Source organism: Parasteatoda tepidariorum, chromosome 10, assembly GCF_982258835.1.
Source record: "Parasteatoda tepidariorum strain Cologne lab strain chromosome 10, Ptep-v5.0, whole genome shotgun sequence".
Lineage (NCBI taxonomy): Eukaryota > Metazoa > Arthropoda > Arachnida > Araneae > Theridiidae > Parasteatoda > Parasteatoda tepidariorum.
The window spans coordinates 53608068-53627354 of NC_141764.1; the positions used below are offsets into that span (position 1 = coordinate 53608068).

The window sequence follows — 19287 nt, forward strand, 5'->3', positions numbered from 1 at the left end:
AAGAGGGATATTTTTTGCAAGTACTGCATTAAATGTTAGGCTAGAGCAGTGTGAGTTGACCAGCTAAGTCTAAATCGTGTAAGCAACTCGTAGCATAGAGAGTAAAACTAAGTTCCACTAACCCTTCAATGGTAGGCCTAATATCAAGGGGACTCCAACCTAACACATTTAAGTAATAATTCATATAATTGTTATTTTACCGTATACAATCAAAACAATTGCATAACCGTGAAATTATGCTATTCAAACTGTTAACTCTGAGAAAATTTATTAACTGTGTTTTCACCTTATTTGATTTAACAAACAAAAATTAATCCTTGCCAACAAGACCCAGCGCATGAAACTATATAGCTCTTTGCAGCCGTCCTGCCACAGGCTTATAGTCGAGAGGGCTAATCACTCATTCTCACGCCAGACAGGAAGCGAGTTCGAATCCCAGGATACCATGTGTCGACATATTCATAACAAAAGCATTCACAAATACTATACTTCATAATCAGATAATTAAATTGAGAATAGATTATGATAAAAGAAAATTACTATAAATTTTATTTTCTAAAGGAATTTTTTTTTCAACAAAAACTATAATATTTCCTATAGCTCACGATAGATGACACCACTAAATACAGACATTTTGTATATAACAGTAAAAATTTTGAAGTTGATACTACTACAAGATCACTGCTGTTTACAAACTGCAGTAATTTTGCAGTGTTTCGACTTCAAAAATTCTGTAGCGGAATTAGCAAAATCACCACAGACTTCAAACTGCATTTTTTCTCTAGATTTTCTGCAGTTTATTTTCAGCCGGGTTCTGTTTCATTTTAGATATTTTTCGTCCTCATTGTGTTTGATGTGAAATAAGAATCTTCCTTCCAAGCCAAAATTATGTAACGATGGGTCAGTTCATTGAAATGGAGCTTTTGGAGTTCACTCCAAACTGTCTTGACTGTTTGTTACACTCAGGCGCAAAACTAAATAGGAAGTAGTAACTCAGAACTCTTTCTACTCATTTGAGCCCCTCGCGACCCCAGAGCTTAGATGTCTATCATCCATTTTGCAAGGATCTTTGTACTCCTATCTAAATAAATACAACAAATGTAACAAAATTATAATACTAATAAATAATATTTGAATACTAATAACTAATATTTAAATTTGATAAATAATAATAAACTAGTAGGCTACTCCCCCTGCTCGCTAACGCTCGCCAACCCCCAAAAATTGCTACGCAATCTTACATTGTTGTTGTTGTTAATTTACGTCGCACTAGAGCTGCACAATGGGCTATTGGCGACGGTCTGGGAAACATCCGGAGGATGATCCGAAGACATGCCATCACAATTTTGATCCTCCGCGGAGGGGAAGGCACCCCCACTTCGGTAGCCCAACGACCTGCGCGTGAAGTCGAGCATTTTACGGTAGCACAGTTTAACGAGGACCAATATCTCACACCCTCGGTCCCTACGCAGACTGATCCAAGTAGTCACCCACCCGCACACTGACCGTAGCCAGTGATGCTTGACTTCGGTGATCTGCTAGGAACCGTGTCTTAACGATCAGTCCCCTGCGGGATGCAATCTTATGGCACTACACTTATGGCACTACGCTTATGGATCTACGCTTATGGCACTATGGAAATAAGACTTCTTTACGATTTGGAATTCCTATGACGTGAAGGGAGCTCAAAACCACGTTGATAATTGTTATTTTTGTTCCTGCCATCTTCGTGGGTATAACCGGAAAAATCAAAGGCTATTATCTTGTCCTGACAAAATTTCATCGGCCATACGCTCCGTTGCTCATGGAGCTGATGTGCCTGTGCCTCTGCCTCCATCTGAATTAGCAGTCATCTCTTCAGAGTCTTCAGACTCGGAACATCCAGAAGTTCAAGGCTCCGATATAGAATATAAGCCATCTGTAGTCGGTTCACCTCAGCCCTTCTCTCAGGTTGAACTTAATGATCTGATTAGAGATCTGGGCCTTTCGAAAGAGGCAACTGAATTGTTAGGCTCCAGACAGAAAGAAAAGAAATTATTGGCTTAAGTAACATCTTTTTATTGGTACAGGAATCGAGAAAAGGAATTTATTAAGTACTTTGATGGAGAGGAAAATTCGGTCTATTGTTCTGGTGTTCCTGGACTCATGAACAAATTTAATGTCATCTACGATAAAGATGAGTAGAGGCTGCTTATAGATTCATCTAAAAGAAGCCTCAAAGCCGTCCTTCTTCCTCATGGGAGCAAGTGTGCACCTGTACCAGTTGGAGTTTCATTTGTGAGTGGGACAGCCGAGACAAGACTCAATATTGTTGACCCATGGAGGAACAATGAATGGCCGAAGAGACAAAATCTTGACCCAGGCACCAAGAACGTTACTCGAAGCAGCTTAATTGATAAAAAAAAAGAATTATTACATTCGCTACAGATAAAATTAGGTGTAATGAAGCAGTTTGTCAAGGCTGTTCCAAAATAAGGCGATTGTTTCAAATGCCTGTGCAAAAAGTTTTCAGTTTATTCCAAGCCAAGTTAAAGGAGGGAATATTTGTTGGTCCAGATATTCACAAACTCATGAAGGATAAAGGTTTTGGGACTAATATGACATCAACGGAAAAGGAAGCTCGAGTTGCTTTCGAAGATGACGTCAGTAAATTTCTAGTTAGCTACAAGGATCATTATTATAAAGAAATTGTAATGAAACTGCTGGAAAAATTTAAAACTTTTGGTTGCCTAACGAGTGTGAAAATGCATTTCCTTCATTCACATATGGACTTTTCCCAAGAAAATGTGGGAGCAGTCAGCGATGAAAAAAGAGAAAGGTTCCATCGAGATATCAGAGATATGGAGCGTAAATATCAAGGTAAGATAGGCCAAGAACATGCTCGCCGACATCTATTGGATGATAGATCGAGATAGACCTGAGATTAAGCATGAAAGAAGATTATCAAAAATAAGTTCCAGAGGAAAACGAGTATGTACTTAAATAGAAACTTTTTCCCTTTTGCTTTTTGTTTCAAACTTTCATGTACACATACACAATATTTGTTATTCTTGGACAATCGTCAATTTTACGCAAGTTATCTTAATAAAAATAAAATGAAATGGTATGTTGGTAATTTTCTTCTAGAAACTGATGTGAAAAGTTTAAACACAAGGAACTTATGCACAGTTTGGCCTGTTTAGCATGCTCGAATTAAATCGAGCTCGCAAGTTAAGAGGTTAAGGTATCCGACTGGGTAAAAATCAAACATTTTGACAGCAATTTCGCTTTTTTTAAATCTTTTTAAATTTTTGTTCTCCTATCTGTGAAATCGAAGTTGTAGTAGTTTTTTCTCCTGCTCACAAATGAAACAGAATAGCAATTACCTATTTTAAATGTCCCGCAGTGGTCTGATCGTTAAGACACGGTTCCCAGCAAATCACCGAAGTCAAGCATCACTGGCTGCGGTCAGTGTGCGGGTGGGTGACCACTTGGATCAGTCTGCGTAGGGACCGAGGGTGTGCGGTATTGGTCCTCGTTAAACTGTGCTACCGTAAAGTGCTCGACTTCGCGCGCAAGTCGTCGAGCTACCGAAGCGGGGATGCCATCCCCTCCGCAAAGGATCAAAATTGTGATGGCAAGTCTTCGGATCATCCTCCGGGATGTTTCCCAGACCGTCGCCAATAGCCCATTGTGCAGCTCTAGTGCGACGTAAATTAACAACAACAACAACAACAACAACAACCTATTTTAAATGTACTTAAAAACATTGGTTTTTAGAAAATCTATTTACACTAACACACCTTATAAAAGCGTTAATATAGAATTTTCTGGAACTTCATATTTAGGTTTTGTATAACGTTAGCTATGTTTTAACTAAAAGCTGAAGTCTAAATGTGAATTTATTATTTTTATCATGCATTTAGTAAGAATGTTAAGAATTTCTCTTAAAAAACCAATACTGAACAATATATTTAGCTCTATTACATTTTTAATCCGGATTATGTTTTTGAGATCATGCAAATTATCTAAAAAAAAAATCAAAAAAAAAAAAAAAAAAAATTCTGGTTAATATTAAGGTTTTCTCTGGGATAAAAATCAATTAGTTTTTGTGGTTTTTTCGATTGCTCACAAATGAAACAGAAAAACAATTACCTATTTTAAATGTATTTTCAGAAAAACATTGGTTTTTAGAAACTCTCTTTACGCTAACACACATTATAAAAGCGTAAATATAGAATTTTCTGAAACCTATATATATTTTGTGTAACATTAGCTATGTTTGAACTAAACGCTGAAGTGTAAGTGTGAATTTATTGTTTTTATTATGCATTAAGTAAGAATGATTTGCATTTCTATTAAAAAAATTAATTCTGAACAATATATTTAGTTCTATTTTATTGCATATTTCAACTTTTTTAAAGGTTTTCGTTCAAAATATAGTTAATCCGATTATTAATTTCGAGATGAAAAGTATTTTGATGTTTACGCTTTGAAATTTGCCGTAGAGCTGTTGGCGTGACATAAATTTGTAGTTTCTATTCTCAAATTTGCCCTTAGTTGGTCCACTTTAAAGATATAATGTTAGAATCCCTGCTTACCAAAAATAAAAATAAGGCTATTTTCTAAAAAGGAAAAAAATTGTACCGAACCCAGTTGGATACCTTAAAGAGTTTTTTAAGTGTTCAGTTTATGAAATTTAAAAGAAAAAAAAAGTAGATTTTGTCGTTCCATAGAATAAGACAAACTTAGATTTGGAAAATACTTTATTGTTTCAAATGAATTTAACAGAATAGTATTGACAAAAATGTTCTTAATTAAACAGATTAGTTAAGTCATGTTCTGGAATTCGTAGTTATGGCAATGATAAATAATATCTTCCATTGTTACTACGGTTTCTGTTGATTTCTCCAATTCTATTAAGTCGTGCATTAAAGTTGTTCACTAATAATTTTAGAGCACGCATATCCTGACCAATTAAATTTGCTGGTGGTGCTTCTTCTTTTCCATCTACTTGTCGTCTTTGGTCGCGATCATTTGCAATCAATGTATTTTTGAAATCTAAGAGCATTCGCATCATATCATCAATAAGCTGGAAAAAAAAAGAATAAGAAGGCTAAGTAATAGATTACGCTGGGGATATTTTTTGTGTGGAAATGTACAAGTTTAAAAAATGTTATTTATTAAAGGTGGTCACATAGTACACTTCTCGGGGAGTTCGAGCACCATTTATGTTGCATATAAACACATGCCTGAAAATATCGTCATACGCCTTTTAGGTGGCTTTCCTATTATAAACTGTTTCTGAACAGCTCCCCTAGACACGTATGACAGCATTTTTAGGCATGGGTTTCTATGCAGTTTAAATCCTGATGATATGCCTTAACTTCCCTAGAAGTTTGTCGTAACATTTACGTTAAGCACCTAAAGCAACTGATTTTTTGAAGTCTATTTTTTGTCGAAATGTACAACTTTGAAAACAATGTATATATAACGGAGGGTTGCGTAAATGTTTCGACAAACTTCAAGACATATTATCTCAATTAAAATTGCATCGGGACCCATGCCTGGAAATAACATCGCACTCGTCTAGGGGAGTTTCTCTATTATGACGTGTTTAGATGCGCACGAAGAAACAGTTACTAATTGGAAAGCGTCCCTAGTGGCGTCAGGCATGAGTTTCTACGTAATTTTTATCCTGAGTATTCGCTGCAACCTGATGTCCCCTACATAGTTTCGCAACATTTATGTGACTCCTTGCTATTTATAATGTTCTTAATTTGTAGGTTTAAACAGTACAAAAAAATCGATTAAAAACTTTCTTTAGAAAAAAATCACAACACTTAGCTGCAAATTTAATTTTATTTGAAAAAAGAAAACGAGCATCTTCCCGTCCCGTAAATCGGTAATGTTACTTCATCAAATTATCTGCTATTTGTTGCAAATGCAATTTTTCCTGAATCATTAAGGTAAACTGGGATGTGCCAATAACCTGGTACAATAACCAGTTTTGAAAAATAAATCATATTGTCTAGCTCATCTATCAGAAATTCAATAAGACGTAATGGCTCTGCAACCGATTTAGCAATTTGGTTTATTTTTTTTTTTTTGCTTTTTTCCGTATGTTAATACATAATTTATATTTTTTTGTTCTCATCTTTATAAAAAATTAAAGTTAGTCCTGCCGATTATGAACATGATATTCCTTTAATTTGTGAAGTGGCGGCTACCGACAATGTCGACCGTCATCTATCAAATGGTACTTCAAGATAGAATCGAGTTAACATGTCTTATACTCGTATACTAGTGAAGGGGAATTGAATAGTTGTAGTTACGCTCCAAATTATGTCAGAGATCAAAAATTCTTATTTACTCTAGTTAATATTTGTTTTCAGAAAAGATGTTGTAACATTGCTGAAAGTAGAGAGTTTACTCACTTGCATTTGCGAATTTCCATCTCTTTCAGTTCTCGGTTCCCTTCGTGATTCTTGACGTTTTTGCTCTTGACTATTTCCCAAAATATTATTTCTCAAAACTCCGAGAAAGCCCATTACATTATCTGCAAGCTAGAAGAATTAGACAGTTAATTAGTTTAATTTATATATATATATATATATATATATATATATATATATACAGGGTGCGTTCTGAAAGTAATGCGCATGATTTTATTGTGACGCGTCTGTTGATCGCAGTGCACTCAGATTGGTCAGAAAATGTGGTGGGGGATTTGGCCTTCCAAACAATCCTGGTCTCAGGTCGCTCCGAGCAGAAGGAGGCGGTAGGACTTGTCTTCGCTTTTTTTCCGATCGAGTTACGGCGTGATGGAGTGTTCGTTCGCTGGAACAGCGGCACGCGATAAAGTTTTGTGTGCGACTTGGGAAGAATTCGACGGAAACTCATCACATGCTTCAAGACGACTTTAAGGAGGAATGCATTTCGAGATCTCAATGTGGAAGGTGGCACTGGGCCTCCAAGGAGGGTCGGCAGAAGGTCACCACCGAGCCTTGTTCTGGGCGCCCAACAACAGCCCGACCCGATGAAAACGTCCAGCATGTGCGTGAAGTTTTGAAGTCAGACAGTCGGTTAAGCATTCAGGTAATCGCTGACACCCTAAACTTGTCAAAATGTGTGGTACATGGGATTGTGACGGAGGATTTGCAAATGCGAAAGGTCTGTGCGAAGCTTGTGCCGATGGTGTTGACGGAGGAGCAAAAAGAAGTTCGAGTTTTGCGCAGTGAAAAGTTGCTGGAATTGATGAGTTGGTGCTCCAGCCTCCCTATAGCCCTGACTTAGAGCCGTGTGACTTTTTTTGTTTGTTCCCCCGACTGAAAAGAGAGCTAAAAGGAAAGCACTGGGATTCGGTGGGGAACATCCATGCTCATGTTACAAGGTTCCTGAGAGGCATTCCTGTCGAGGAGTTCCAGGGTGCCTTCCAGACGTGGCAGAATCGTCTCCGCAAGTGTATTGATGCACAATGGAACTATATTGAAGAATTTTAACCATTTGTACCCATATGATCAATAAATCTATTTTTCCCAGAAAATGCGCATTACTTTCAGAACGCACCTTGTATATATATATATATATATATATATATATATATATATATATATATATATATATATATATATATATATATATATATATATATATATATATATATATATATATATATATATATATGTATACAATAAAACACGAAGAAAGTTAAGATTTTGATTATTGGGAAATTCTGATTAATTTTTGTCTTTTTAGTAATTATCTTTACAATGGAAAGGATATTTTTCTTCAAATTAATGGAATACCACAAGGATCTAATTATTCATCTCTCTTAGCTAACTTATTTTTGCATTATTAAGAAAAAATTATACTCTTAGTATTAAATTTGTTTTTAGATATATTGATGACTTAATAATCTTTAATCTCCAAGATTTTACTATTTTATTGAGTGATATATACTCTGAGGAATTAATCTTACTTCGTAATCATGATGATAATATTAATTTCAATTTTTTGGATTTAGGTATTATGAAAGTTGAAAATATCTGCTATGTTGATTTATACGATAAAGGAAATGATTTTAATTTTAATATTAATAAACTAGTTACTTGGAATTCTAATGTTTCTAGGAGCATCTATTTAAATACAACTTTTAATGAAAGGAACAGAATTAAAAGAATATGTAGTAATATTTATTTATCCAAAAAACAAATCGATAAACTCTTTCAAAATTTGATAAAAAACAATGGATACCTAACTGAAGTATTAAAATTTTATATAAAATCATTGAATTAATCGTATATTATTGTGGATATATTTACTAAACATTTTTTTTGTTAATTTTTATAATTTTCCCATGTGCAAATCCATTTCAGGTAAATGCATTGCCAAAATTATTTACTAAATAATTTCTTTGTTAATATGTATAATTTTTCCATGTGCAAATCCGTGGTTAGAATTATTTACAAAAAATTCTTTTACTAAATAATTTCCTTTGCTAATCTATACAGTTTTTCCATGTGCAAATCCATTTCGGGCAAATCCGTGGGTAAAATTGTTTGCTAAAAATTTCTTTATTAATTTATACAATTTTTCCATGTGCAAATCCATTTCAGGCAAATCCGTGGCTAATATTATCTACTAAAATTTTTTTCTTTGTTAATTTTTCCATGTGCAAATCCATTTCGGGCAAATCCGTGTTAAAATTATCTATTAAAATTTTTTTCTTTGATAATTTAAATAATTTTTCTATGTGCTAATCCATATCGTGCAAATCCGTGGCTAAAATTATTTGCAAAACAGGCAATTTATGTTTCTCTTTTCTATTTTATATTTTTCCCTAAATAAACATCTATCTTCTAAAACTATTTATGATCAATTTTTTAAAATTATCCAGTATAATATTTCCTTGCGCACATCCATTTCGGGCCCATCCTTGGTAACTAACAAATCAAATCTCAGAATAACAAATCACTTCAGCAGTGCAGTAAGAACGGCACTTTAAAACCCTCTTGTTCCACTCAATTTGCGCTTTTGTTTTCATCTTTTGTTTTCAAATTTTGTAATCTGGCAATCGTTCTGCGAAAACATTTTTAAATCATTCTTGAAAAATTTTTCGTCCATGTAAGTTGATCTGATTTTGCTACTCGCTTTATAGCCCCTTTTTAATGTTTTCTCTTTTTATTTCATTTTATTTTCTGTTTTTACATGTTATTTTTACTTATTTTTACTTTGTGTGATCTATTTTATTTATTGATATTTTCATAAAATTTTTTTTGAGTGCTCCTCACACTATTGTATTAATATATTTTGCTTTGGCTTTATTGATACAATATCAGAAAGCACTCTGTTTTGCGGATATAATCGTGTGGGCTGAATAAAAGATTATATCTTTTTTTCCGGTTTTTTAAATAAAATTTCATTCTTTTTTTTCCATTTTTTTTTTAAATATATAAACTGTTTTTTTTTCTTTACTTATTATTCCCCCCCCTTTTTTTTTCTATATGTCTACAATTTTTCTTTGTTTTATTCTTCATTTCGAACTTCGAATTTCGAATTTCGTTTTAGATGATTCTGATCTTCTATGAAACTGCAAGAATATACAGTAATACCATGTAAATTATTATCTGCTGATTTAATTTAATATTTCTTGAGCATTCTACATATAATTCTTTAAAAAAATATTGGATAATTTTTCATTCCCAAAGAGCGTTTTAACCATAGTTTGTCTACAAACAGAACTCCCCTCGCCACAAAGTTTAAGGCTGTCTGCTACTTTGGAAGCAGGAAATAGGGCATTTAAAGGCAAGGATCTTCTCTCTACTCTGATTCTTTTTCTTTCGCAAACCAGAGCCAAAACCTGTCTTATAGTGACGTAAAAATCCTGACTTGAAATCTTTAAAACTCGTAACCAGAATCACCGCCGCTGCTCCAGATGAATGACAAGGGGAGCTCTTCACATAGACAGACTATACTTAAATAATACGATATTGGCAACAAAAAAAAAACGATGAAACTTCTATAATTATGTTACCTTTAAATTATTCTTGAATCTGATTGCCAATTTCTTCTTGTTGTTTTGGGGAATTTTTATATTCCCTTATGGAAACAGGTTTGGTATTAAACAGGTTCTAAATACCAAACAAACAGTTTGGTATTAAATTTATCCTTTCGGTTCAATCCTTATTTTTCCTACATCATATTTAACTTAAAAACAAAACTATCTAAAAAATGGGGTAAAATTTTTTTGGGTAAGAATTTTATTCACTCACTTGAATTGGCGAGTTTTCATCGCTCACTTTATTAAGCCGTGTTCGCATGACGTTAACTAAATCTGTAATTATCGCTTTTGGTTCGACTTCTTCTCTTAATTCATCTCGTAGTTCTGGACGCATTTGCTCGAAATTGTTCAAATTCAATGAATTTCTTAATTTTGCGAGAAATCCCATCATATCTTCTGCCATCTGAAATAAAAAGACAGTTAAGCAATCGATTACTAAATGCTTTACTAATTATATATATATATATATATATATATATATATATATATATATATATATATATATATATATATATATATATATATATATATATATGTATACAATAAAACACGAAGAAAGTTAAGATTTTGATTATTGGGAAATTCTGATTAATTTTTGTCTTTTTAGTAATTATCTTTACAATGGAAAGGATATTTTTCTTCAAATTAATGGAATACCACAAGGATCTAATTATTCATCTCTCTTAGCTAACTTATTTTTGCATTATTAAGAAAAAATTATACTCTTAGTATTAAATTTGTTTTTAGATATATTGATGACTTAATTATCTTTAATCTCCAAGATTTTACTATTTTATTGAGTGATATATACTCTGAGGAATTAATCTTACTTCGTAATCATGATGATAATATTAATTTCAATTTTTTGGATTTAGGTATTATGAAAGTTGAAAATATCTGCTATGTTGATTTATACGATAAAGGAAATGATTTTAATTTTAATATTAATAAACTAGTTACTTGGAATTCTAATGTTTCTAGGAGCATCTATTTAAATACAACTTTTAATGAAAGGAACAGAATTAAAAGAATATGTAGTAATATTTATTTATCCAAAAAACAAATCGATAAACTCTTTCAAAATTTGATAAAAAACAATGGATACCTAACTGAAGTATTAAAATTTTATATAAAATCATTGAATTAATCGTATATTATTGTGGATATATTTACTAAACATTTTTTTTGTTAATTTTTATAATTTTCCCATGTGCAAATCCATTTCAGGTAAATGCATTGCCAAAAATTTATATATATATATATATATATAAAATTTATATAAAAATTTATATATATATATATATATATATATATATATATATATATATATATATATATATATATATATATAAAATTTATATAAAAATTTATATATATATATATATATATATATATATATATATATATATATATATATATATATATATATATATATATATATATATATATATATATATATATATATATATATATATATATATATATATATATATATATATATATATATATATATATATGGGTAAAAAGGACTTCATTTATTAAAGGTTCAAGCATGATCTTTAAAATTATTATGAAAATAGTATTCCTACATAAAATATTCCGAAATATTTGCTGCTGAAATAAAAACAGTATTAATTTTGTTCAATCCTTGTATATGGTAAAAAGAGGTAAATATATTTACCTTTAACGTTTTCTTGTGCAGAATATTTGGATTAAGCGTCACTTTGCTTCCTGTTTGTAATCCACTGTGGAAAATAAAAAAGTATTTCATAACACGTCTCTTGTTTACTTTCGTTCAGTAAAATATGGATCTATACAATATTATAAAGGATTTATGTATGCGTGTTTTGTCTACCAGATTGCAGGTATACGCTGTTAGAAATTTTTCGGAAAAATGACTAAATAACAATTTATTTAATTGCCATTTTTTGATATTAAACTAACAGTCAAATAACCGTAACTAAAACAGTAATCAAACTGTTGGAAAAACAGTTTATTGACTGCTTTCACCTAATACTGTTGAACAATCAGAATTTAATCGTACTAACTAAGCCCACCTAATGAAGCCATTTAGTTCGTTGCCGCTGCCTACATATTATAGCTGAGAGGGTTAATCCGTCAGTCTCATGACTGACAGAACTGGGGTTTGAGTCCCGGCATTGACACCGCAATATTTTCCCCATTACTAATAACACATGAAGTGTTTCCAGCCTCCTTCTCTCTCCAACGCCTGTTACAAAACAAAAAGCTTGGCTCTTATGTTCAGTTGAATTTTGGGGTTTTGAAACCATGCTGGCTGTAAATGGTTAAAAAGCATATTTAAGGATTTAAAAGCATATTTAAGGATTTATAACCATACTAGTTGTAAACTGTTTTAAAAACGTAAAGGTTTTGAAACCATGCTGGCCTTAAATGGTTAAAAAGCATGCTTAAAGATTTAAAAGCATATTTATGGATTTATAACCATACTAGTTGTAAACTGTTTTAAGACCGTAAAGGTTAAAATTTGCCCTTTACCGTAAACTTTACGGTTTATTGGATGGGCAGACTGTTGCCAGTTATTTTACCACAATTTTAGTGCGGACATTTTAACAGTGTACCGTGAGCACTAGAGATATACTTGGGCTCGCGTTTGGAGGTCCATGCCCACCCTAACAAGAGATACATGGAATTATTTAGGGCCCACGTGTTCGCCCACAAAAGAAGATTAAAATGAAAAGTCAAACTATTAATCTAAGTAAAAGTCATTTGACAATCAGAGCTAGCCTCACAAAGAAAAAGTACTGAACAAAAAAAGCCAGATCGCTGAAACTTTTATACCTTATAAATTTTAAATTTTTAATACTTTATAAAGAAATCAAACGTTTGTTTAGAAGTTGTGAAAAAGTTTATGAACATTTTATAATGAATCCGAGCTTATCCAGTCCCGCAGTGGACTGATCGTTAAAACACGGTTCCCAGCAGGTCACCGAAATCTGGCATCACTGGCTGCGGTCAGTGTGCGGGTAGGTGACCACTTGGATTAGTCTGCGTAGAGACCGAGGGTGTGCGGTACTGATCCTCGTTAAACTGTTCTACCATAAAGTGCTCGACTTTGCGTGCAGGTCGTCGGGCTACTAAAGCGGAGGTGCCATCCCCTCTGCAGAGGTTAAAAATTGAGATGGCATGTCTTCGGAACATCCTCAAGGATGTTTCCCAGGCGGTCGCTAATAGCCCATTGTGCAGCTCTAGTGCGACGTAACTGAACTACTACTGCTACTACCGAGCTTATCCGAACTCGAAACATTTTTTCCCGCGTTGGCCTCGGGCCTGTCTCATCTCAGGTAGGTACTAAAAATACGGCATTTTACATGAAACTAAATGAGTACATTTGTATACCTTTCTAATTTTCAATTTCTGAGTAAGATTTTTAATTCTGAATTTTTCAGGCGTATTTCAGGTGCAATTTCTTTGTGATTTTTTTTTTGTTTGCACTTAAAAGCGCATCGCGTTCAAACAAAATGTCTTAGAATTTGAGGTTATATTCTATCGCAAATTTGAGAGTTTTTCGTTTAGAATAAACTATCTTATTTTTTTCTCAGGATAATTTTCTCTATTTTTATTGGAGAAACCCACTTTTTCTAATTTTTTTTTTACCACGAAATTTTTAAATTGTGACATTCGTGAATCTATAATAATTATAATTTCTTGAACTACTATATAAAATGTCAAAAACTTGTGAAAGAATTAATTAAAGCATTTTTTTTTTTTGCTACAGTTGACTAAAATTTTTTTCTTACGCTTAACAAATTTTTAAAAAAATAATTTCATTTTTTTAAATTTTTTTTTTATTAAATATTATATGAGTCCCTATACAGTGTACATTTGATTATGACATAGATAAGAGAAATTTGCTTAATGGAAATAAAAAATTATTTTAAAAGTTGTCACTTACGTCAAACTACTTCCGTCCACTGTATCGCCATCGCTATTTGAAACTATATCGGAACTTACTGCATGGCAACTAACTAAAATAAATATAAGAATTAGTGAGACTCTTAGAAATTTCAACAATACGCGCTTGGAAAATCTAGACAGACGGTCTGCTTCCAGATAATAATTACAACTGAGAACTTCTTTGCAGTCATTTAAAACTAAGAGAAATAGTAATTCATCGCTGAAATTTTTTAATTTGCTAAATCAATTATTGATAAATTTTTGAATAAGACAGAAAAAAAAATTCAGCAACTTTTTCGGTCTTTATATTTCAGTACAAAATTACATAAAGTAAAAGTTTATTACAATTTCTGTTAATCTATTGAATTATATTTCCCTGTATTAGATTTTTTAGAATTTCTTGAACTGTTTCTTATAATTAAAAAATACCAGAATGCGCATTTTTACTTGCAATCTTAGTGTCTGAAGAAATTATATTAAAGAGACATCTGTGTCTCATCTGCGACAAAGGGTTAAATTCTAGAAATACTGATAGAAAATGGTCATCTAAAGTAGGCTATATTGACTAGTAACTACATTGGAAATGTTTTTCGCTTTTCTTGTGATAAATGATTGGTTTATTTGAGTAAGCCACAAAAACTTTTAAACCTTACAACCAAAAATATTTGCTTTAAGGCAATAAATTAACCTTAACCATTGACCCACAATTTTTATTAAACATATTCTTTATACTTTTTCATTATTTTGCATTATTTAAGTAAAAAAAGTGAAAAATATTATATTTAGCATTTTAATAATTCATGGTTATGAAATACAGCATGAAATACTGGTATCTTTTTCTATGTTAATGGTAATATCTCGCAAAGGTGACTCACTTTCAAACAATAATTTTTCGAATTTGAACTTGTTTGCAGTTATTTAGATTTCAGAAACAGTTATTCATAATTGAAATTTCTTTAATTTTTAACATCAATCATTGATAAATTTTTGAATATAAATGAAATGAAAATTTTTTGGATTTCATTTCTTAGTAAAGTAGTATAATTGTCTAATAAAATAATTCTAAAATCTAACAAATTTTTTTCAGTAACTATTCGATTGTTTTTAATAATTAAAAAATATCATAATATATTTTGGCTTGTAATTTGAAATTGCAATTTTATTAGAAAATTTTTTATGAAAGAGCCACTGGTGACCCATCTGGGTCAAAGCGATAAAATCAAAATTAAATTTAAGAACTAATATTATGTAATCGGTGAAACAAGAGCAGATTTTTGTAGAATAGTGGTCAAAAGTTTGAAGTTCAAAATTAAGATTTAAAAAAAAATCTAAGTATGGCTATTACCGTGGAATCATTTTAAAATTAAAAACCATACGCTAATATCTAATGAAAAAAAATCACATTAATTTCATTTATCCTTTTTGTTTTTAAAACGGTTTTTAACGTAGAGGTAAAAAAAGAAGAAAAAAAGCGTTAATTAGCAGAAAAAAACCCCAACATTTTGAAAATTAATTCTTAATAATTAAATGACATATTCTTAGAAAATAATAAACTAGAGGAGGTAAGCAGTTTTTCGTATCTTGGATACATAAATAACGAAGGAGGAACAGATGAAGATATTCTAAATAGATTAAACAAAGCCAGAAGCAGTTACGCTATTCTCAATAGATTCAGGAGAAAAAATTGAACAAAAATTAGGATTTTCAATACTAATGTTAAATCTTTCCTACCATTTGCACCTGAGACAGCAATAAAAATAACGTGAAAAAACTTGAAGCATTTATTAACAACTGTTGCGAATCTTGCGCATCAAATGGTTCCATGACATTTGTAAAACAGAAATCCTTAGGACAGCAAAAGCAATCCATCTTGAAATTAAAAGACGTAAATGGAAATGTATTGGTCATGTTCTACGTAAACCTGAAAAATTTATTGCAAAATAAGTTTTTGTTTGGAACCCTCAAGGCAAAAGAAAAAGAGGAAGACCCAAACACACTTGGCACCGGACGATTGTAAATGAATTGAAAACAATAGGAAAGACATTGAAGGAAGCAAAATATCTGGCCACAAATAAATTGAAATGGAAAGCCATGATATAAGCCCTATGCTCCAATTTGGAGTGTAGTGGAATATGTACTACATAACGTGGAGAAGCAATCTTTGTGACTGCTACCTACCTGAATATTACAATACCCCTTAAAACATAACATATCAAAACAAATTTTTTTTTTACTTACAGTTTTCCTGGAATACTGCTAGCACGAGAAAAAAGTTAAGGAAAGATGAAATACTCAAATTAAACGTATTCATTTTATGAAATGTTATTAATTGAGAATGAGAGGAATTCAACAATCTTGCTGATGAGAATACTGAGATGCTCTGAGTAAAATCTAAAGATGTCTTTTATAATAAAGTGAAAATTTTAAAAACGAGCGGAAGTTTAGATGATAAATGTGTAAAGAAATGCCATTGTCACAAAATTAACTATTTGTATTATGTTTAATATTATCTGTCAATTTTTTTATCCTTTTACGTCAATCAAAATTTATAATTAATGTTAAGGAAATCTTTAATTGAATTAAACTTTAAATCGCAATCAAACCGTAAACGATTGTATCATCATATATTGGAGTTTTGGTGAAATATAAATGATATGATGTGTAATTGCCTTATTTGTAAAAATAATTTTGCTAGCATTGTTCCCAACAATTCAACATCAATCTTCTAAAAAATGTGAAAAACAATGTAATGAAATATTTTAAAGAAAGAAAAAACACGTAAAATTCAAAATGAAACATAAGAGAAATGGGATATAATGCAATTAATGATGTAATATGATTTGATGTATAGCATAAAATTAATTTAAAAGAATTTTTTTTTATTGTCTATGGAGTTGTCGGTATACTGTACCTTACGAAATATGAGCGATATTTTTGCGAATCGAGAGCGGCTTGTATTTGGGAGAGTGAGGCTTTAAAGCAGTTTCTCGACCACTGCTATAGACTATATCAGTTTAAGTTATAACTATATAAAGAGTCTTTAAAATTTTCCCATATTTAATTATTATTTTAACTCTCGAATATGGGAAAGATAAATTTAAATTTCAAGTTTCTGAATTTGTACCTAACACAGGTTTTATAAACCTACTTTTTCACTGGGATGTATACTCATGTAATCGAGGAAATAAAGCAATAATAAAAAAACTGAAACATCTTGAGTATCCTTTGATCTATTGAATGGAATTTTACGCCCTAAAATACAATCGTAATGGTTTAAATAGGTCACTATAGATATGCATACTAATAACGAAAGTAGTCGGTATTTAAAGCTACGAAATTAGATACATTTTTTCGTCTGAGTCGGATCTCCTTCAGTCGTCATTATTTAGGCTTTAACCCGTCAGGACGCACTCTGGGCTTTTGAGATTGGTTATTGCTAAAGCATTGCACAGGCGAACCACCGTTTTTCAAAAGTACTAATCAGCTATCACGAGAACTCCTTCCGACTGTAGGTCGGATGTTTGTTGCCATGAAAATGAGAACAAGAATATAGCTATTTCTAATGGGGGGAAAAATGACCAAATAACTTTTCTAATTCCAATCCAAAAAGTTTAACCTTACAACCCTAGTAGATGTAACTTATTTTCGTAACCACAGTAACCGCAAGTACGTGAGTTTGGTGTCTGGTGGAGTTTATGGGAATAGCTGGACAGTACTCCAAATTCATAGTAGCTGCAATCAATGTAATTTTCATGCCTATTTTAAAAAGTTCTAGAATTTATCCCCCTCACTTTCCTTGAGAAACAGATGTGATGGCTCAAGGGATAAAGCGTTTTCCTCCGAATGAGGTGGCCCGTGTTCGAATCCTAGCGAAAGCTGGTCGATACGAACTCCGCACCTAGCTTGCACCGACCACAGTGGTGACGTAAAATATTATTAGAGATAGACGGATCATGGGCTAGAGTCCCCTTACTATCTGGATAACCGTGAAGATTTGCGTTTTTCTTTTCCTCTCCATGTAACACATATGTGGGTCAGTTTATCAAAAAGTTCTCCACATAGGCAAACTTCTCCCAAATTTTTATTCAGAAGTTTTCTTGTCTTCTGGATTAGATTCTAAATTACAAGGTTGAGGAATTGAACACTCGTAGCCGCGAACTAAAAAAAAATTAGGTGAGCTGTGACAGTTATAAAATTTAAAAAAATAGCATGAAATGCAAGTTTGTTATTTTTTAATTTATTAATCTAGAAATAACTACATTTTACATAAGATCTAAAAGCTAGAAATAACTAAATTTCACATAAAACATTTCTTTAGCTTATATATTTCAATTAAGTGTGTTAAAATATCAGGTTGAGTAAAAAGTTTTCCGCCAAAGGGAAATACCTCCGTGCTAGCAGCAGCCATTGCCGTGGTGGTTAACTTTTTTTGAAACGGGCTTTTGTATTTTAAAGCAGAAAGTTGGAACTACACAACTGTGTAATTTGTTTGTCAAAACTTTATCATCTTGTGCACCAAAAAATGTCTTAAAATGGAGCTATCACGTTAACAGATCAGACCCATTATGTACTATGAGTTCCGAAATAAACTAAGTGTAACTGAATGCCACAAGAAAATGTGTGAAAGTTTAGGTTTCAATACTGTTTCTTATGAGGATACAGTAAAAGTTTGGTTTCGAAAGTTTAATACTGGGAATTTCAACATTGAAGATGAACCACGTTCTGGCCGCCCTATTGAGGTTGATTGTGACCAGTTAAAGCAAATTATTGTTCGAGACAGAAATTTTCAACACGAACTATTGCGTTAGAGCTTGACATTTGTCAAAAAACAATAGCAAATACTCTCAAACGCATAAATCTAACATTTAAGTGTAACCGTTGAGTGACTCGCGAATTGACTGCTGAAGACAAGAGCAAGAGAAAAGCGGCCTGTTTGGTTCTGCTCAGAGATCAAAGAAAAGAGGACGTTCTGGACAGAATTGTGACCTGTGATGAAAAATGGGTATACTACAACAATACTAGCCGTAGAGGAGGGTGGTCAGCATCCGGGGAATCCGCAAGTTCGGTTGCAAGACGAACGCTAACTAACAAGAAGGTCCTTCTCCGTATCTGGTGGGATTGTCGTGGAATTATCTACAAGGAGTACCTTAAAAGCGGGTAGGCTATCAACAGTACAATATACAGCAATATGCTAATCAAAGTTAGCGATGCGATTCGCGAAAAACGAGAAAACGAGCTCAGAAGGAAGGTGATTCTCTTTCATCAAGATAACGCTTGGCCACATGTTAGTGCAATGACCGGCATGACGC

At 32.2% G+C, this 19287-nt stretch overlaps 1 protein-coding gene across 1 annotated transcript; it reads right to left on the reverse strand.

Annotated features, from left to right (window-relative positions):
- Nucleotides 1-4738: 4738 nt before the first annotated feature.
- LOC107451941 (uncharacterized) lies at nucleotides 4739-16352 on the reverse strand. The gene is made up of 6 exons (XM_016068186.5): nucleotides 16217-16352; nucleotides 13977-14049; nucleotides 11724-11787; nucleotides 10254-10445; nucleotides 6417-6545; nucleotides 4739-5071 (listed from the first exon to the last, which is right to left on the reverse strand). The coding sequence occupies exons 1-6, from the start codon at nucleotides 16287-16289 to the stop codon at nucleotides 4835-4837; spliced, it is 768 nt and encodes a 255-aa protein (XP_015923672.1). The 5' UTR covers nucleotides 16290-16352; the 3' UTR covers nucleotides 4739-4834.
- Nucleotides 16353-19287: the final 2935 nt, after the last annotated feature.

What these genes read in the sequence shown, in the direction of transcription:
- LOC107451941 (XM_016068186.5), bottom strand. Translation starts at nt 16,289, where the DNA reads ATGAATACGTTTAATTTGAGTATTTCATCTTTCCTTAACTTTTTTCTC. An exon ending in AGCAGTATTCCAGGAAAACT is followed by an intron (nt 14,050 to 16,216) that starts GTAAGTAAAAAA and finishes TATTTATTTTAG; the next exon opens with TTAGTTGCCATGCAGTAAGT. An exon ending in TGCACAAGAAAACGTTAAAG is followed by an intron (nt 10,446 to 11,723) that starts GTAAATATATTT and finishes TTTTTATTTCAG; the next exon opens with ATGGCAGAAGATATGATGGG.